Source organism: Manis pentadactyla, chromosome 14 (assembly GCF_030020395.1).
Source record: "Manis pentadactyla isolate mManPen7 chromosome 14, mManPen7.hap1, whole genome shotgun sequence".
In the NCBI taxonomy this organism is placed as follows: Eukaryota; Metazoa; Chordata; class Mammalia; order Pholidota; family Manidae; genus Manis; species Manis pentadactyla.
The window spans coordinates 85,183,135-85,204,200 of record NC_080032.1 but is presented as its reverse complement, the minus strand read 5'-3'; the positions used below and the strand labels follow the sequence as shown (position 1 = coordinate 85,204,200).

General features: G+C 40.2%; 1 protein-coding gene and 1 long non-coding RNA gene across 2 annotated transcripts in view; one reads left to right on the top strand and one right to left on the bottom strand.

The window, feature by feature from the left end:
• Positions 1-19,683, top strand: part of PKP2 (plakophilin 2) — a 75,388-nt gene extending 55,705 nt beyond the window's left edge. Inside the window, exons 7-13 of the mRNA XM_036889527.2 lie at positions 2,507-2,624; positions 3,498-3,662; positions 4,591-4,764; positions 10,940-11,093; positions 15,155-15,344; positions 17,764-17,851; positions 18,005-19,683. Of these exons, the coding sequence (XP_036745422.1) occupies positions 2,507-2,624; positions 3,498-3,662; positions 4,591-4,764; positions 10,940-11,093; positions 15,155-15,344; positions 17,764-17,851; positions 18,005-18,073 (958 nt within the window). The 3' untranslated portion in view covers positions 18,074-19,683. The remainder of the gene's footprint in view (positions 1-2,506; positions 2,625-3,497; positions 3,663-4,590; positions 4,765-10,939; positions 11,094-15,154; positions 15,345-17,763; positions 17,852-18,004) is intronic.
• Positions 11,102-21,066, bottom strand: part of LOC118914521 (uncharacterized) — a 29,383-nt gene continuing 19,418 nt past the window's right edge. The window contains exons 2-3 of the long non-coding RNA XR_005025636.2: positions 16,878-16,992; positions 11,102-14,251 (exon numbers count right to left, since the gene is read on the bottom strand). This is a non-coding gene — a long non-coding RNA (uncharacterized LOC118914521). The remainder of the gene's footprint in view (positions 14,252-16,877; positions 16,993-21,066) is intronic.

Here is a 21,066-nt window from a genome sequence, read left to right as displayed (position 1 = left end):
AAAATACTTTAAGATGGTTATATCATTTTCTAATAATTATTGGTTATTTTCATAGTGGTACAATAACAAATTCCTTCCTGACTACTCTATTCATAGGTATAGTGCTATAAAATAATCCACCCTTATCATTTGTATTTCTGGGTAGTTGGGTGAGGTGGGAACTATTTTTGATATGCAGGCGCAAATACTGAAGCAGTAGGATTCCACACACACTCTGTCAGCAAAGGTATCCACTGCCAGAAGCCCCTGATAAGTCCCATTGCAAGCAAATAGAGTCTGGATAATAGCAAACTACAAGACAACAGTCCATGCGTGCATGTGAACCGGCAGGGCTGCCCAACTGAATTACCATTCTCACCCAGATAAACACCCTGACGTTAAACAAAACAAAGTCATCCATCTGCAAGGTATGTAGGAGGCTTAGTTAGTGAGAAAAGACAAGCCTTTTGATTGGTCAAAGCAATCTTAAAACTACAGCTATTTCTCCAAGCCAGAGGTAGAGAAGGTCAAAGGGAAGCTTTGAAGCATGATAACATTGTGTTGCAGTTAGGGCACATTCGGTATTTGCTAAACAAATGGCAGAATGAACAAGTGTTTATGAGGTTTTCTCTGCTCTGGAGCCGCCCCAGGGGCAAATATAGAGCAGCTCTCCCACCCTGACTTGACCACCAATTTGCTGCCAGGAAAAGTAACTTAAACTCTGTGGACCCCAGTTTCTCCATGTGTAAAATAAGGAGACTGGAAAAGATGCTTTTTCAGTTTCTGTAAGCTTCTTAAGATCCCATGATCTTAAAGGGCCCAGAGAGCAGATAGAGGATCTTGTCCCAAATGATCATTTCTTGAGGAAAAACTATAGTAAAAACTTATTGACAGCTTATGAGCCCATGCCTTAGCTTGGTTTTCGTGGACAAAGTGTCAAAGTTGTTCAGGTACAGTAAAAATGAAGGAAGGAGGAAATCTTTCATTACAAGAGTCAAGTGAGAACCAAGGTCCCAGACACAGAAGGGATTTTGTTACAGTCAGAAATTCATTGCATCAGTGCAGCAACCACTAAATTGTTAGTATGCCCCTAGTTTTACATGTATTAGTCCTGTCTCCTCAACTTTTAAGTTGAGTCATGAAATTGCATTTTTATGGGTTAAAAATATTCAAGTATCATCAACTTCAACCTATAGCTGTGACCCTCCTGGGAACCGGGTGCAATGCTGCACTTCCTCCCTGTTTCCTTTAGCTCCTGACATGATGCTGGGCACATTTGTTCTTTGACAATATGACCTGAAGGCAGTGTTGTGGGGACAGAAGACCTTTTTGAAATCACTTAGTGCAATATATTACTTTAAACACAAAAGTAAGACCCAGAAAGTTCTCAGAATTTTAGTTCTTTTGATGTCAGAATGACACTGACACATTATAAACAAAAAGTCTTGAATATACTTTGAATATTCTATTGACTAGTGAAAGGAACTGGTCTGATAAATTTTATAGGAATAGTAGTTCTGAGCAATTAAAGTTAGAAAAAGGAAGTAAGAGTTGCTCTCAAATTTCTAAAAACCTGGAGGCACTCTTCTTTTGCTATTCTTGTTAATAGATGTGTTAACATGTTTGGAAAAATATAGTTTTAAATGGTTAATGCTAATAAGAAAAACTTAATCCAAAGGATCAAAGTAACCAAATCTTAATCCAAAGGACCAAATAATACTAGAATATAAACATGATCTGAATTTGAAACATGATCCCCAAATACATTATTTGCTGTATTTGATAAGCTTCAATTCTCTATTAGGAAGCAACATCCACTTGTAGATTTAGTTACTGTTTATAGAAGGGTGTCATGGCTAGGCAAAATTAGAAATAGACTAAGTGCAAAGATATTTATAGGTCATGCTTTGGACCTAGGTGTTACACACTGTGAAATTGCATTTTTGTGACATTTCTGCCATTTTAATTATAGAATCTTAACACTTCAGAACACCTGGTTTAAATTTGTCCATGGTAGTTTATACTGAAATCTATAAAGCCCTCAAATAATATAACATCTTGTCCTTACAAATGAGGAAACTGAGACCCAGAGAATTTAAGTGACATTAAGTTACCTGGAGTTAAGACACAGAACAAGCTGGGACTTGGACGCCTAGTATACAGCCAGCTATGCCTAAGGTGTGCCACTTGTTCTTTCAGTTGCAAAACGTTTGCCTCCTATCTGCCCTCTCTAAAGTGGAGTGAAGATTAAGTTGATAATACTACAATGTTGGCACCTGGAGCAAAATAGACCGAAGACTTTCATTGACATGATGACATGTTATTTAAATATATTTAGAAGTTATGTTCAGACTTGATGACCATTAGGCAATTGACGGTTTATGGACCCCAGGACAAGTCTTTCACACTTTTACAAATTTGCCCATTTTCCAAATACTTGAAAGGACCATCAGGTAAAGCTTTAAAACAAAGGCCTACTGGATACACAGCCTAAGTCCGATGGTTATGTGTTTGTTTTTGCTGATAGCAACATGAGTTCAGCCGGCCCTGACGGGAGGAAGGTGATGAGAAGATGTGACGGGCTCATCGACTCACTGGTCCATTATGTAAGAGGGACCATTGCAGATTACCAGCCAGACGACAAGGTGATTCGAGAGTTAAACATCTCACATATTGCACTTCTTATTTTGCCTTACTAAAGGCTCTTCAGAGTACTCTTGAAGTAGCTTTTGGGGTTTTGATTCACTCATTAATTCATTTGCAAAGTTTAAGATTTCCCATGGCTACTTAGAAATAATAAACTCTGTCTACCCCTTTTATTCTGTCTTCTTTCCAGCCCCCAATTTCCCACTGCCCATTTAACAGTTTTATGTGGATATTTGAAAGGAGGCCAAATGCTGCTGTTCAGCAATGAACCTAAATTAATCTCTCCCCTTGTCCCCAGACTTGCTTCTTCTCTGTATAATCCTCTTAATGACTCTCATATCCAGGAATGAAAATGGAAATGGGAGTCATCTCGGGGGTCATTCCGCCTTCCTCCCTTACACCCCACATCCGCTGGGCAACGGTCATGCCTCCTTCCTCTGAAACCCCTTTGCTTTATCCACTCCTCTCTTAAGGCCATGACTGCTGTTCTGGTTTATGCATCTGTCATACTGATTATTCCAATAGCCTCCTAATCAGTCCCTGCAAACAGTATCTCCTGTTTTCCAACTCCATGTGGCCACTAAGTCATACATCTAAAATACAGAATCATTCTGAACACACTCTTTAAGATACTTCTAGAAAGGCTCTCTGATGTTTTAAGAAATCCAGCCTCTAGTTCTCAGCATTGTGCTCATAACCATTCCTGACCCAGCCTCAGCCTGTCTGCTCCCCCAGACACCCCAGAGCCCAAGCACACCCTCCTTCACCCAGTGAACCTTGTGAGACCAAGTGCCCGGTTAAGTCCTGCGATACCGCACCTGCGAAGTGGTATCTATAGGTAGGTGACCGATATTCACGTCTGGTTTCCTCAGGCCACAGAGAACTGTGTGTGCGTTCTCCATAACCTCTCCTACCAGCTGGAGGCAGAGCTCCCAGAGAGATACTCCCAGAGCATCTATATTCAAAACCGGAATATCCAGACCGACAACCACAAAAATATTGGGTGTTTTGGCAGTCGAAGCAGGAAAGTAAAAGAGGTATGTTGGGAGGACTTTGGAAGAATAAGCGTATATATGTGTGTATTTCTGAGCACTTGGTATACGTTAGGCACTATTTTAAATCCTTTTAATTCTTACATCAACCTTAGGAGGTATGTATTATTAATAACCTCATTTACTGATGAGGAAACAGAAGTTCAGAAAGGTTAAATTAGTTTTCCCAGAATAATTCAGCACATTAGTGGAGGGGATGGAATTCAATCCCAGGCAATCTGGCTGCAACTTTGCAACATCAGGCATTAGCCTTACTGCTCTATGCTTCATAGGTTAGGAAATCAGCTAGTATGACGTAGCCAGTGGTTAAACAGACTGTGTTAACATTAAAAGCAGCCCTGATATTTGGCTTTGGACATTTTAAAGACAATTTGGACACCCCAAAAGCAAACCCGTAAGAAGGGATAAACATCCCTACTGGCATTTCATGAAAACTGAAAGAATGTGACCTCTCCCACTCCTGCGAGTACCATGGTGCGTATCTGTGAACTTAGACAAGAGCTGGTAAATTTAGAAGCCCAGTGCTGTCCCAGACAGCTCCACGAGGCTCTGAGGGAAGAGGCCTGTTTTTCTTATCTTCAGAGTGGTTGTGACTGATTTAGTTCTAGCTTACCAGCAGCCTAAACACTATTTTGGAAAAGCCTATGCTTAATTCTCTGATTTCTCTCTCGGTGTGTAATGTAAACGTTGGGAATTAGGAAGTGTCGTTAGGGCCAAAGAGTCATCATGGACTAAAAGTTAAATAACTGAGAATCATACTTATTTGCCTTTTCATTTCCATTTCAAGTTGCTTTAATTACACAGATAATTGGTCTCTCTAGTCAGTATTTCTGGTCTCTTGGTTGGGGTGAGGAACTGTAGAAATCACTCGAAGGGGTTAATTCTGGGTTTTGTTGTGTGTTTGCATGGTCAGCAATACCAGGACATGCCGATGCCCGAGGAGAAGAGCAACCCCAAGGGTGTGGAGTGGCTGTGGCACTCCATCGTGATACGGATGTATTTGTCCTTGATCGCCAAGAGTGTCCGAAACTACACTCAGGAAGCATCTCTGGGGGCTCTCCAGAATCTCACAGCGGGAAGCGGGCCAGTGAGTATCGTGCCTGCCTTTCTACTTCTTAAAATGATGACGCTGTAGACATACCTGCGTTAGGCTTGAAGAGACAGTGAGTTAGGTAGGAGCAGAAGCCTTCTCGCTTGAGTCAAGACGGTTCTCAGGAATCGCCAGGAGGGGTGCCGCTTTCCAGGCCTTTCAGACTCCGCCTCTGCAGAGCCACGTCACACTGCACATGAAGGACTCGTAGGCATTTGTATTAGTCGGAGCTCTTTCAGTTACAGGTCTCAGGATCCCCCCTAGATTGACGTAGGCAGAGAAGAGGAATTTCCTGGCTCATATAACTTAAAAGTCCAGGGTGAGTCTTCCTCCTGTCATGGTGAAATGTAGGTGCCCCACAGTTGTAAGATGACTCTCTCGGGGCTGTGTTTTCCTCTGCTAGTTTCATTCTCAAAGGCTCTTCTCAGTCTCATATTGTAGCAAAGATGGCCACCCGTGACTTTAGGCTTACATTTTACCCAGCCCAATCCCCTCGCAAGAAAACTACTGTTTTCCCAGTAGGTCCATTAAGAACTCAGGGAATGTGTCTCACTCGCCCATTTCTGAACCAGGACCCATGGCTGGGAGCCTGTGCTATTCTGACTGGCCACATCTGGGTGATGTGCCCATATGTGGATTTCAGGGGCACGGGTGTGAGTGGGCGAGGGTCACGGCCTCTTGTACCACGTGGACTGAAATGGTAAAGGAGGGTCCCCCTAACGGAGAGTCAGAGTGTTATCACCAAAAGGAAGAACGAATGCTGGCCAGGCAGAAGCAGCAGGCGTGCACTGCAGTGTGCAGGTGGAAGGGACATCCGAGCTCTTGTGTCCCAGAAATTCAGCTACAAAGTAAAGAGCTTCTTCTCTTTCCAGATGTACTTACTTTATGCCAGCAAAGCCAAAATACATAAAACAGTAAAAGCATATTTCCTTCCCCGTTTATTTTATACCTTGATATATAGTTAGGCTTCTATAAATATTTAATTGCTTGAACTATGCTTATATACTTTGCCTTGATCATACAGTGATTAGAATAAAATCCCCCAAAATAGTTCATTGTAGGGCCGGTCTCCAATTACCTTATCTTCATAGAGAAAAGCACTCCTGTAGATAACAAAAATGTTATTCTTTACTTGAGAAATCTTATTCATTCTTTGTGTTTACACAGAAGCTTGCTCTGTTTTGAATAAAAGAATGAAATACTAAAACTATATTTCTCTTATCTCTTAGCACTCTGGTTAAAAATATGACCAAATTCTAATTTCCTAAATTTTCTACAAAATGCACTTGCACATAAAGGCAAGAACCTAGGAACCAGCAGGAGCCCTGAGTGACACAGGAGCACCAGTCAGCTGTCTTGCCACCCCGTTTACCCAGGCTCGGTTTCCCAACACTCTTTCTCTTTCCCAAACTATAGAAGCCCTCTTCTTAAGTATCAGCCAACTTAAAAGAAAACGTCAGAAATTAAATTGTCTGTGTGTGTGTGTGTGTGTGTGTGTGTGTGTTTAAGCTCACTGTGCTCTGAGTATGGAGCAGTAGAAACTGACCCTTTCAGTTTGGATTATAGCCTCTTCCATTCCAAGCTCTCTCATGGAATCAACAGTCCAGACATGTTTCTATTTTCCTGAGGATACAGGAATGTTTGTGCCTCTTAACCTCTGAATGTGCAGGGTCTATACCTAGATCCTAAGTTCCTTCATTCATTTATTAAACAAACATTTTTGAGAGCCTGCTACATAACAGGCACTAGCCTAGTACTAAGTACAAAAGTGATGAGTAAGACATAACGCCTTTCTGTACTAATAGTCCAGCTGGGAAACAAACAAACAAACATAAACCTAAGGTACTAGGAGATCCCCTAAGGTACTAGGGATTCAAGCAATGGAGTCCAAATTGTATCAAGGCATTTGAAATCATACCTAACCTCAGACCAGTCCAGTCCCCTGAAAGGAAGCTTATGCTAAACTGATATTAATCTATAGTCAAGATTGTTAAGAGTTGAACTTGACTGGACATTTATAGGAGAATATCATTAGATTCATGGGACAATGATATGAGGACCCTTTCTTCTTTCAAGCTATGAGATGCCTTTTATTCAAATTTTGACTTTCAGGTCTACCCCAATTATTACTTTTCCTACTTTTGTTATGCTTAGATGGTGCGATAAAAAATACTTGGTTTTGAAATTTCTAAAAGAAATCACTGAATAGAAAAACATGAAACCAGACCATTAAGTATAGTTCAAGAAAATATCCAGTCCACTAACTTTGTGTTCATAATTGAAATAGCACTGAGCAATCGAAGGCCATGTGCCTTACATGGCAAAGAACCTAAACTGAGATGAACAGCTCTCTAAAAGATTATATACTTTACATATAAAATTCTGACAGTAATTTCTAGGCAGTACAACTATGTTAATATAAACTTTTTTCAGATATAATAGTCATTCTAAGTACAAGAAGAAAAATAATTGTAACAGTGTGTGATGATAGATGTTAGTTGAATTTATTGTGGTAATCATTCCACAATATATACATGTATCAAACTACTTGTAGTATACCTGGAACTAATACAAAGTTATATGCCAGTTATACCTCAATAAACATAGATTAATCACATAAGGTTAAAAGTAACTGAAATAAAGTTTCCAAGTTCCTAAAACTATTGAAAGTCCCTTAATTTAATATTTGTTGGGGGGGGTGGGGGAAAACACATCCCTTACTTCAAACCTTACCCAAAACTCCGTTCCAACAGCAATGAGATTTAAAGTGAAAGATCAAACAATAAAGATTCTAAGTGATAACAGAAAAAAATATCTTCATGACCTAGAACAGAGAAAAATTTCTTAAAAGAGGATCCAAAAAGCACCAACCATAACTAAATATTTTATAAACTAACTACATTAAAATTAATAACTTACACTGTTTTGCTTTCAAAAAACTTCAGTTAAGACGGTAAAAAGGCAAACCGCAGAGTAGGAAAAGATTTTTGCAACACATGTAAGTAACGAAAGTTGGTGTCTAGAAAAAATTAAAAAATTAATCAGGATAACAGTAAAAAAAGACAAATAAATAGAAAAATGGACAAGAGACTTGAACAGGCATCTCACAAGAGATAGCCTAGAAATGGCCAACAAGCACTTGAAAAGGTGCTTAACCTCCTTAAGTAATCAGGACAATATGAACTAAAAGGGCTATTTGCAAACACTTGGCCCACTCATCAACAGTCAGTCTCACACAGTCTCTAATGCAGGAATATAAAATCTCTATTTAATAAATCTGATTGTTTATTTTCCTTATTGAGTAAATTCTAAAGACCATCTTGCTTCAGTTCTCATTTCCCTCAATAAATCAGAATTAATAAGACTCTACTGTGCTTACCCCTCGCTGAACAAACATCGTTTGAGGATCCAGACCCCATCCAGACTCACATGCTTCCAATGATGATTTTTACATACTAACATCACAGCCTTTTAGTATGTATTAGACTATATCATTAAGTGGTATAGGGTGATGATACACATATAAATCAAGATTTTAATTTTAAAGGCATTTTATGTTTTAAAAAGCTTTTAAGAAATACCTTGTGACGTTTTAATCCATACTGGTCCTTATCTTGTTATCAAGCACCTTCTGAGATGATGGTAAATCATCTGGAAAATTTGATAGCATATTATTCATACAATTCAGTTCAATAAACATTTATGTAGGACCTATCATGTTCTAGCCACTATTCAAGGCATTGAGGGGGAGAAAAAAAAGATGGGTAAGATACATGGCTTCCTTTCAAGGAGCTTGCATTCTAATAGGAGAGATATACAGTTTAGTGTAGTTGTAACTTAGAGAATTAGGAGGCAATGGTAAGGCCAGAGGAATGAAGATGCCAGGCTGCAGAGGACTCTATGTGTCATACTAAGTCATTTAAACATCATTCTGAAGGCCATAGGTAGGGGGGAGGGCGTCATATAGGATTTAAACCTGAGGTGGAACATATAAGTTTTAGAAGGATCATTCTGGTGTAAGGCTTTGAAATCCCCACTGGCATTTAAGAAACAGCAAGTTGACTGGCAACAATTTTTCCTCATAGACAAGGGAGACCATAAATTTGCAGAATTTAAAAATGCACGATTTACTCTAGCAATAGTTGCTGGCCAAGAATAAAATCGATTTTGCAGCTTTAATGGGTGGGTAGAAAAAAAGCTAGAATGATAAGAGATTTAAGGATATCAGAAAGATAGCATTTGATACGATGGTTCATGTACCCCTGTCTAAATAAGAAAGCAAGCTTATTTAGCTTGGATAACTTGAGCATGGATAACTTGAAGTGTGGGGAGTAAGGGACGAGATAAAGGACCTGGAGTTCTTGATGAGGCTAAGGAAGAAATAAGGCAGGAATGAGGCAGAGAGCAAGGAGAACAGAAGCTGTGGTCGGAGTCTAACACTGGACTTTGTGTTTCCAAAGTCAAGGTTTTCCCAGGTGAATACAGGTTCTATGTAACCAAGGAGGTAAATGGCTAACATACAGAAAAGATACAGACCGATGACTTTTAGGAGGTCCAGGAACTGTGAGGTAATTGATGTAGTCATCTCCCATGGTATGAGGTGGAGAAGGCTCTGAAACCTCCGGTGGACGTTAGAAAAGGCCCAACAGGCCTCGAGATGGCTAAGAAAGTGCTAGGGGGGTGGTAGCACTGGGCGGCAGTCCGGGAGACTTCTGCTCAGAAGAGTAGCAGGAAGGAATAATTATCCAGATGGGCCACTGGGAAGACAGAGAAATGCTAATAAACCTACATCCATGCCCAAGGCATGGCTGTTGCACAGAATTAATAGTTCCCCTTTGGATGGCTACAGGGGAAGGGTTCTTCCAGAGGAGACAAATAGTCCAATGGAATGTTCTGGAAATCAGTGAAAGATAAAGTGTAACTTGTTCACAATTAAGCAAACATTCTGAATAGAGGCCATTAAACTTTGAGTCCTGGACAATTGGAGTATCTAATAAAAGTTAAGGAGAAAGTTTCCCTGAAGAAGTTTATTATAAACAGAAAAGTAGTTTTAAGGACCTCCTGTCCCCTCCCTGAAACATACCCTGAGCCCTGTATTAAGAACCCCTTTTCTAAAAGGCACAGTGGAAAATAAGAGGGAGAACAGTCTGCAGAAGGAGAGGGGAAACAAGCAGTACCTGGATAAAATAGAGAGAAAGCATCGACACCCTGAAGAAAGGTCAACAATTACAGATGTTTCTGGCACACAGCCTCCAGTTAGCTTCCAATAGAAATCTATCAAGTTGCAGATACAAGCAAAGGCCCCCTGTACGGAGGAGGTTTGTTGATTCTGGGAGTACCTGGCCAGCACTCAAACCCCCCAAGACTAGGTGACCAGCCCAATGCCAGGTAAGATCTGCCTCTTGCGGACCTCTCCCTGAAGCCGCATCTTGTACATGCAGACTTTGATACAGAGCATAGAATTACAGAGCATCTAACTAGCTATACATTCCTTTCTTTAAAAGCCCAATATCTCTTTCAGAATCAACTGGCTTCTTAGAAACAAACATATTTATTAAAACATGTAAGACACCACAACTTAAAACAAGAAGAAACAGAAAAGATGAATAAGCCAACAACCAGCAGACACGTTGAAATAATAACACCTCTTTAAAATTTTTCTCAATTCAGCTGGCATTACAGCTAAATTCTACCAGACCCACAAAGCTGAGATTATTCTTGTATCATACGAAGAGTTCAAGAAATAAAAGAGGGGAAAACAATACCTAACCCATTTTATGACATCAGTGTAACTATGATTCGAAAGCTTTGATTCTAACACATTGTCCTTATCATATTTTCACAGAGATGCACTGAAAATGTAAATGAAGAGCAGAATGTGATAAAGGGAAAGGAAAGGAAGAGACAGGCCCATTTTATTTATAGATAGATACAAAAACATAGTATCTACCCAAATCCAATACTGGATTTAAAAATACTGAATGAACTGTTCTTATCCACTGATTAAACTGAAGACCTAGTAAGAATTTAAAGAAAATATATTTAAACTGGTTTTGATCAGAGCTCTTCTGGTTTTTAAAACATCTTGCTTAATCTTTTGTAACCTATAAAAAGTTAGTATTACCTTGAAGTCAAATAGGATAGGACTCATGGAACACGTCTCCCCCAACAGATGCCGACGTCAGTAGCTCAAACGGTTGTGCAGAAGGAAAACGGCCTTCAGCACACCCGGAAGATGTTACTTATCGGTGATCCGAGTGTGAAAAAGACCGCGGTCTCCCTGCTGAGAAATTTGTCTCGGAACCTTTCTCTGCAGAACGAAATTGGTGAGTCAGTATAAAGTGTCCAGATGTTATGTGCATATATTGAAAATGCATTTGGAATAAAACGTTGTCCTCTTCACATTCTTTTTACAATGATGAACTGAAATGTGAAGAAGATCAAAATGTGCTAAATGGGCCTGACTTTGTGTACCCAGAGAGGGCAGGCTTTTTCTGGGGGTCTCAAATACAATTTTTCCTAGCATCCTGCCAGCATTTTGTTTTAAATACTGCAGAAGAGAAATTTTAGACCATCCTAGTAACTAATCATTTCTTAATAAGAATAATTAATGATATTTTCCAGCCCTCAGCTATGCCCCCCAGCGGAGTCTTTTATCCATGTAGCTGTGTTCCTTCCATAACGTTTTCTGCATGGCCCGCTGAAGCCCCACTCTTCTAAAACACACACATAAAGTGAATACTTTAGAACGTTGGCCAATATAGGACTAGAACAAAACGGATGGACAGATAAATACCAAAAAAAGACAAAAAGAAGTCACTGTGTATAGCGGATTTAGCAATAGATGGTTTTAGAATAAATATGATGAAACATATTTGCTCCTTATTTTGAGAGTCTGGATTATTGATAAAGATGATAACTATGTTTCACTATCAAATAACATACTTTTTCATTCATTTGCATTATACCTAGAAATATCTGGTAAATGTGAATCAAGTCAAAAACTATAAAATGAGATAATGGGAAGACAGTACTAAAATTAATCATGCTCCCTAAATTAGTCATTTCTGACAACTTGAAATTCAGTTTTTCACAAAATTCTACTAGTCATAAACAAATTCTGGTTTGTTTTTGTTTGTTTTCTTGGATTGGGTTATTCTGGGTTCTACAGGCACACTCAGCGCAGAGATACTGCAGTCTGTGCTTACGTTTTAAGAGTGTAACAGGGACAGCCCGCTGCAGCACTAGGTGATACAGTGGTTTTGTGCCCGTTACAAACACGGACGAGCCTGGAAACTTTTCAGTGGCTCTAGAAGAAATCTTGCCATAGACACTCTCAAAATCAGGAAAGTGTTCTCCCCTCTGTCCTTTGTGGGCTTTCACACTGCACTTCCATCAGATGTATTAATTACCTTTGAGTTTTTCTTTTCCCAAAGGAAAGGTTGACTCCATCTTTAAAGCATTGCCACGGACAGTAATTCCACTCTGCACCTACGCATGTGCCTCCAGGGCAGAAATGCTGTGGGTCTCGGGTTCCGCAGTCCTCAAATCGTCAGGACGCTACAGCTGTGGCCCCAATTTCTGCAGTTCCGCTGCTAACCCTCCCCCCACTGTAAGGACAGTAGTGAAAAGGGGCTCCAGCAAAATAAGTGCAGCCTTTCAATTCCCAGGGGGCTTTATGTCAAATATATAATTTGAGTAAAAGGACTCATCTTGATTAGTATTGAAAGTATTAATGTCAAAGAATAAATTAAAATTAGTTGTTTGAAATACACGCTTCGTGTTTTTCATGGGCCGCTTCCAGTCCAGGTAAGTCTTTCCGTGTGCTGGCCGGGAATGAAGGCCTCACATTTTGCTTAGATTTGCAGAAATAAACTTGAAATTTGTGTTTTCTTAAAAATTTGAAGACAGGCAGTTAGGACGGTGACAGGATCATTGATCTCCTGCAGAAGGTGTGGGTCTGCATCCTACTTTGCCACCCTGTCGCCTTGGCTGGCCATACGACTGCTCTAAACAGAGTGACATTGATCGTCACTCCATAACAGTGTTTTCCCAAGAGTCAGGTAACATGATGTCTTTGCAGCACCAGGAAGTATCTGGATGCATCTGTAGAGTATCAGTTCACATTTATTCATTGTTACAGGTGTTTGCAGACATCCAACTAATGTCTTGGCTTTTTAAGGCATTGAGTTTAAGCATTAAATAAAATCTCCCTCCACAATGTGGCATTGAGCTGTAACCCCACAATAACACGAGAAGGCCTTCAGTTTCATATTTTACTATTAAAGGTCCAATTTTACTTGTCCTCCAGTGAATGTATTTATCAGCCCAGGTACATAGTGTAAGGGTAGATGTGCATAAATACATGCATGGAGAAGGAGGGAGAGAGGAAAAAGTGAGAGCCAGGGCAAGAGAGGCCTCCCTGACACACTGCGGCTCTGTCGGGATAAAGGTGGTTGTACTACCTTTCTAGGAAAACAACATGGTATAAAATATTAAGGACTGTTACTTCTCCAATTCTCACTTTTCCTCCAGACACGACCCAAGTTCCAACCTCAGCGTTGCTCTGCAGAAGCGGACGTCCTTGTTGGTTGTGAGGAGGGAGGTGGGGCACTCTCCCGTCAGGAAAGGCTCACAGCGAGGGCACCCTCGGTCTCAGCAGCCATTTCTGTCCCCCACCGCCACCCCCATGCAGAGGGATTGTCTCAGACTTATTTCCATGTTGTTGACCTAAACCCAGTGGAAGGGAAATTCCTGTTTTCAGGCCTTTAATTCTGTGGTTTAATTTGCTAAAAGGAGGAAGCCTTCTGGTATTAACTCGTAACTACTGAGAGCCTGCTGGGTGCAGGTACTGTGAAAAGTTAACCTGTATTAACTCATTTACTTCCTCAAAACAACCCTGTGAAATGGAGACTATCATTACGCCGTTTTACAGATTAGGAAAATGCAGCACAGAGAAGTTAAGTAGCTTGCCCAGATCAGTGGCCACCAAGTGGTGGTGGAACAGGACTGAAGCGAAAGCAGTGTGGCTTCAGAAGCTGAGCTCGGAGCTCTTAACGCTACGCTACGACGCTTAAACAACAGTTTAAAAGAAGTGTTCAGGCCCTTGAGCAGGTGTGTCTTTCCTTCCGTCAGGTCCACGTCTCACCGAACAATGCCATATCGTTCAGTTCTGCTTATTGAGAACCTTTCTGTTTTCAGTAAAGCGATCGACGCTGGAAGTCCAGAAATAAGTGTGATAATTGGCCTCAAGGAATCCAGAGGCCCCTTGGGAATCCAGACAGGCACTGAGCTGATTACAGTCCAGTTCCAGAGGGAGAAGCGAAGTGCACGGTGCCGCATAAACTCAAATGAGGAGAAATAAAATTGAGCAGAAGCACATGTCATACAACCGTGATGCACACAGCCCTCTCTTAACGAGCTGGGAGGAGCTGCAAAAGCACTAGGGGGGCGCTCTCCGACTTTTAAGGAGTATCCAAAGTAGCTAGAGAAAAAGAAGAAAAAAATGTGAAAAGAGTTATTATAGAAAATCAAGTACAAATTCATATTGCCCAAAATATATACCATAGGACAAGTTATAATGAAATCATAAAATGTCAATACGTCTCTTATTACTACTAAAAAAGCCAAAGTAAAACCCTATAACTAAGAACCTAGTGAATGAATTTAAAATACTTGTTTTTCAATACTTGTATTATTTGTGCAGTGAAGAAACTTTGGGCAGTGCAGATAATTTTTAAAAATATTTTCAGGTCACCATCAATACTGTGGTAGAAAAACAAATCCTATTTATATTTTAGTGAATTTCTTCTTAGGTTTCTTACATCTGTTTTCTTTCCTAATGTTATAATATTATGTATTCTTTATATAAATAAGTATACTGATTTTTCACATATAATATTAAATATTTTCTTGTTTCTATACATACTTCATAGATATGTTTGGGGATGCCTAATAGTCTTTGAAGGTGTATTTTAGTTAATGACATCCCATTATTGGGATATTTTGACTTCTATAATCTTTTATTTATATATATTATAATAAATATCTCTGTATAAACTTTTTCCATTTTTGAAGTGCTATATTTATGAGGATGACTTCTCAGAAGTGGAATTACTGAATCAAAAACTGTAAAATTTTTTAAAATTCTTGTCATGTCTGTCAAATTGACATTGTCATTTCTGTCAAGAGAGTTCCCAGGTACTGAGCACAGAGTATCATCTTTTTTAAAGTCTCTTTTAAATTTGAGTATCAGAGAAGTTACATCTTTACATATTTGTTTGTCTACAAGTTGTTTCTTTTTAAAATGTTACCCAAAATGTATCAGGATCTTGAGACTAAGAAACGATTTTGTTTAATCGGGTGTTCTTTTTCTTTCCTTCCATAGCCAAAGAAACTCTACCGGATTTGGTTTCCATAATTCCAGACACAGTCCCGAGTACCGACCTTCTCATTGAGACTACAGCCTCTGCCTGTTACACGCTGAACAATATAATCCAAAACAGCTACCAGAATGCGAGGGATCTTGTCAACACAGGGGGCCTGCCGAGGATCATGACCGTCAGCGCAGGCGACGCGTGAGTCCTTCAGCACCTGCCTGTTGACGTGCTCCTCTTCCCCCGCCACCGCTCCCACGTGTAAATCTGCTTGTGAATGTCCAGCCATTGAGTTCCATGGCCAGGTCATCTAACTCAGTCTTTGTGATCAAGCAAGTGAAATACTGAATCCTCCAAGCCAAATTCTTGCCCATTTTCTTCTAAAATATCCATAGACAGCCGAACTCCATGGCTTCTGTGGGCAGCATATCAGCATTTTATTGAACCCAATGCATCGTTTCCCGGAGCTATGGCTATGACTTAAGAGCAGCAGAATGCAGCCGGAGTAGGGGTCCTCCGGACAGGGAGAGCCCTTCTCCTCACATCAAGGCCCCCCGCCCCCACCAAGCAGCTTAGAAAAAGCAGTGATAGCGCAGGAAACGGGAGCCACATGACAAGACAGTCTGGCTTTCTCGTTTTCCTCTATCATCTCTCTTCTACCTTTCATTCCTTTTGAGAACAGGAGGTCTAATGCATATAAGTCATTCCACACCCCTGTTTCTCTGTCTTTACATTTTCCCCATTCAAAAAAAAGGTAAGGAAAAGAATGGAAAGCCTTCTGTAACCAAATTATTACTGTTTGTTAAAGTGATGGGATCCGAAGGGGGCATGAAGATTATTCTCTTTTTCTCTTTATACGATTCTTAATTGTTTGACTTGTTAAATACAAGCTGTATTTGTAAATAACCAAAAAGGAATGGACTTTACATGTAGTGGGCAAATGTGTGCTTGGCCACAGAGGGGGAAGCATAGGGATCTGTGGGATCCTGGCGTGCACACCCGTCCCCTCCCTGCAGCCCACCCAGGGTAGGCCCCTTGTGCTCTGCACCCCTTTCTGGCAAACCCCACAGGGAAGAGGACCACATTCCGGGTCACATGATCGGAAGGAGCCCTGGTTAGGACGTTAGCTCCCCAAGAGAAGTCCCCAGAGCCTGGTGGGCAGTGGTTGCTCAATCCTTGTAGAAAGAATGAATAACTGCTCTAAAACAAAAATGACTATTCTGAGTAGTCCTCCAAACTTCTAAGTCAGTCTCCATAAAACCGTATGATTTTAACTCTGAATATTCAGACGTAAGCACATGGGAGTAAGCCTTCACTTTTGGAAACTTCTTGTAGTTTGGCAACATGTGGCGACATATTACCTGTCACTTCCCTTTTGCCCTGAGTTTCCGTTTGTGAGCCAGTCCTCACGTCTCCTGTCCTAAGATAAAGTCTGCTAGTTGTGGCCTGCCCTCCTGCCTTGCTAGAGTGTTCTGTAGTTGACCTGTCATGTATCGGCTAGCCTGGGAACCAGCTGCCATTTACAGCATTTTATCTTTGAGTAAAAGATTTCCAAGTGCCAAACAACCAACTCATAAATGAACTTTATGGATATAAAACCCTTGCAATTCAAGAAGGCTTTCCAAATAGAGACCCCTAGCTTCCATGGATTTATTAGTAGTTCGGTTATTAGCAAGTGATTCCAAAGAGTCCATGAGATTCTAAAAAGGTCTGTAAGGTGCTGGTTTGACTTACCCTTCATGCAAGGCTGATGTTCAAGGGAGGGCCTTTTAGGTTGATGAATGAAGCCGGAGTGTGCTTCTCCACACAGCTTTGCATTCTCTGTTCTTGCTTGTCTGTTTATAAACTCCTGTATACGAAAATAAAATCTTTGTTTCTTTGTGGAAAGAAAAAATTCAGCTATATGCTCATCCAGATGATGGAAGAAAAAGATCTAAGACAGACAGATCCTTAGAAACAGGAGGCTTAGGATAAATTTAAAAGCAGAACATCAAAATAAATAAACAAATAAGCATGGTGTTAAATTCAGTGGTGGTGACCTGGATTTATACCAGAAACACATTTTCCTTTTGCTCTAAACAAAAATGAAGAAATTTTGAAACTGTTTTAACAAATGCTCCAACAAGAATTTATTTCATGAACCTGAATAAATTACTCCTACATTCATAGTCACTAAATCTAAGAGGTATATATATTTTTCAGTCATATTTTCCTGTGTTTATATTCCATAAATACACATTATTATTATGTAAATAATTTATATCCTATAAATATACAGTAAAAATATACAAATGTAAGCTGTATTCTATAAATAAATTCAAGGATTTATGAAAGTCTAAGGATATATTCCTTAGCAATATCAGGAACATGCTTGCTACACTATTTATTTGTTAGCACTGTGCTAGTGGCGTAAAAAAAATTTTTTAAATAATTTAAAACACACAAAAACAAGGCCTTCAAAGCTCACCGTCTAAGTCTCTCGTCTTGCATGGGTGAGTGCCCTGACCTAACGCATAGCTACTAAGCAACAGCAGTTCAAAATGTGCTTAATGTCCAAAGGCGGCGTCTCGGAGCCCCCCGCGTGCTCACTGGCCTCAGAGTATCTTTTTCTTCTTTCCAGCTATGCCTCCAGCAAAGCAAGTAAAGCTGCTTCCGTCCTCCTGTATTCTCTGTGGACGCACACGGAGCTCCACAACGCCTACAAGAAGGTAAGAGCGCAGCCAGCCAAGAGGCATGGGTTGTAGTTGGCAGCCAGGTGGTAACGGCCCATGGCTCCTGCCTCGGTGGGAAATCACCAAAACCTGCATTTTCTCGTGTGACAGCGTGGTGGCGTTTCTCATATCTGTTTGCTTATTTCAAAGGCTCAGTTCAAGAAGACAGATTTTGTCAACAGCAGGACGGCCAAAGCTTACCACTCCCTGAAAGACTGAGGCAGGCGGGGAAGGCCCCCCGGAGACATCCACCCACCTCACCGGTATCCGTCACAAAAACGCCCCAAAGGAAAAACACGTATTTTTCTACTTTCCAGCCCAAAAAACTCCAAAAAATCATGCCCGGTTTCTATCCTTTTCTAATTTCCTGGTCCCCAGAATCCGGAAAACAAATAATCAGAATATAATTTTTACTAATCGTCCAGAAGACTTTGCAAGTTTGCCACCAGTAGATCCTAACAACAGACTCAATTTTATTCTCTACAAATAGCGGTCTTCCTATCAGAGCCACCAGTGCAGGGCTTCCTGGAACCGAAATGTGAATTCCTGTGCAATGGACATGAACAGCATAAATAAGGAAAGAAGCTGTTGCAGTACTGGGGTTTTAAACATTTGATTTACAGTTATATTCCTTTTCTGGCTTCCGTGTTTGGTCACTCACAGGCACATTGCTTCACCATTGAGCGACGAGGATATTGTTCTGCAGGGTTAAAACAGAATGGAAACCACGAGAAATATTTGCAGAGCTATCCAAGGGAAAACTTAATGGTGAACGTATGTTTGTTTACTTTATGCTTGTTTTTATCCTTTTGAATTTTTTTTTCTGATGTTAAATGAACCTAAGAAATTTAGACCGCAGAGCACACATAACTGCAAGAAAGAGAAAGTGACTGTAGCAAATTTAAAAATCTTTTCCACAGAGAAAGGCAACTATGGTTACAAAACTCGGTGTTCCCGCAAGGAAATACTTTACCTGCAACAGCGCCATTAAATGCAAATCTCTTCTGAATGGTAGCATTCAGTGTAATGTATTTCCTGGACTCTTTCAGCCACTGCATAGGTTGATGGGAGAATGGACTCTAGTCTTTAGCTACAAAAGGAACCAAGACGGCTCACACTGCCAGGCCAGCCCAGGGCAATGAAAAGACAGTTCATTTTAATAGATTATATTACTGACTAGCCCAGCTTTGCCCAGCATTAAAAAAATGGAGCCACTAAATCTCACGTGATCTTCCTCAAGCCAGTTTTTATAAGTCAAGGAAACTCAAGAGAAGAAAAATGAAGGTTTTTGAAGAAAAATGTGTCTAGGCCACCTAGAGAGAATAGGAGAAACACTAATGTTTAAAAACTGACACCATCTAGTGAAGCACATCTGTATTAGTTTTAACAGAGCTGTGTTTAATACCATTCATATAGAATTAGTTCTTCTCAACTACAATTCTATTTTGCTTTAAAAAAATTCTGACAATGTTTGTTATAAGAAAATGGAAGGGAGAAAAATCCTTCAGTTCCCTTGGCCAGAAAAGTATAATAGAAAATAAATTCTCATTTTCAATTTTAATGTGTACTTAAGTCTTTGTTATGTTTAGAGCTTGAAATTTTTTTCAATTTTAAGAGCTCAGTGAAGAAGACAGGTTACTAACCTAGTTCAAAATGAAATTATTAGATACCAATTTTTAAAATACTAAAGAAAGAAATTACCTCTTTTTCCAGAGTTTGGAGTATATTTATTCTTCCAGTTGAATGATATATGTTCAAGAAGTTTCTGTGTTTTTTAAGGCATTAGGAGGGCTTGGAATAATATTAAATACAAAATGGGACAAATACAATATCGCCTGCATTGGTATCTGTGTATATCTGACTTATTTGTGTATTATGATATTTGTGGTACAATTGACATGACATTTGAGGATTTGACCTTATAACCTTCGAGTTTAATTACTAAGAGCTTAATACTTTGTAATTGCTTATATTTCTTCTCTCATTAAAGTCCTAACCTCTTTACCAAGAAACACTTCCTGTAAGAAAGATGCGAGTAAAACATGTAAAAATGGAGTGACCTGCAAGTGTGTTAGTTACTGTTGAATTTTACTCAATCGAGTGGGTCTGCGACCACAAGAAGACAGACTGTGCTTGATCCCCATGTCCTGCTTGGTCCACGCACTCTCTTTATGAAAACCTCCTTACTGTACTCTCTGTGAACACCTCGGAGGGAGGCCTTGTGTGGCTGAGTATCAGTTCTGACCGCAGGTCTCCACCCAAAGCTCTCTTTCTTCTGTGTGTCCCAGACTCACCCGTGCCGTCAAGGAGCTGACGGACCAAGCTGAGCCTTCACACTCTCTTGTGCTGAGAGTTCCAAAGAGCTGCTGACTTCCCGAGATTCTTAGTGGTTTTCTGGACTATGGGAGGCTCCTCCTTGGATTTCTCTCATTGGAAACACATGTTTACACCTGGTGGAACTAACCAAAGGGTCGTCTGACAATGCAGAGAGGGCATTAACATGTCAAATGGGAAAATAAGCAGCATGAATAGATAGACCACTTTAAAACCAATCTAACCACCCTTTGAAGAAGCAACTTCTTAGAGGGAAAAAGGAAATGGTTAATACAGATACACCCACACACACCATAGTTACAAATGAAATTTCCTCTAAATAAAATGTCTAATGAATTGACTACATCAGAATGAAGAAGACTTCAGTATGTGTGTACTTTGAACAAAATTGCAGAAGCCCCAAATCACAGACTATGAGGATTAGGAGGGAATCTGGAGAGCATCTGGACTTTTCCTCCTTAAAAATCCCTTCTTCCACCAGAAAACAGTATGAAAGAGACAGAAAAGAAAAATTCATACAATCACCCATTCAGCTCATGCCCAACACGTGACCATGTAACTGGTCCGTCTTAGCACTAAGGGGTGCACTGGAGTGTTTGTAGAGGGAGAGAAAACAGATCAAAAAAGAAACTTTTCCAAATAAAATTCTGCTTTAGGTTTAACGTTTTAGATTTTGGTGGTACTGACAGTTTCAACTTTTATAAACTAAACGTCAACCTTTCAAGGGCTGTAAGAAAAAGAAAACTCTTTTTACAATATATTCAGGAAAGAGAGATCAAAATGCCACCCATTGGCAGAAGAGCTGTTTGAGACGTGAGCAGAAGGGAAGGCAGGCCGGGGGCCAGCGTCCGGGGACACAGCTAAAGAACCCATGATGT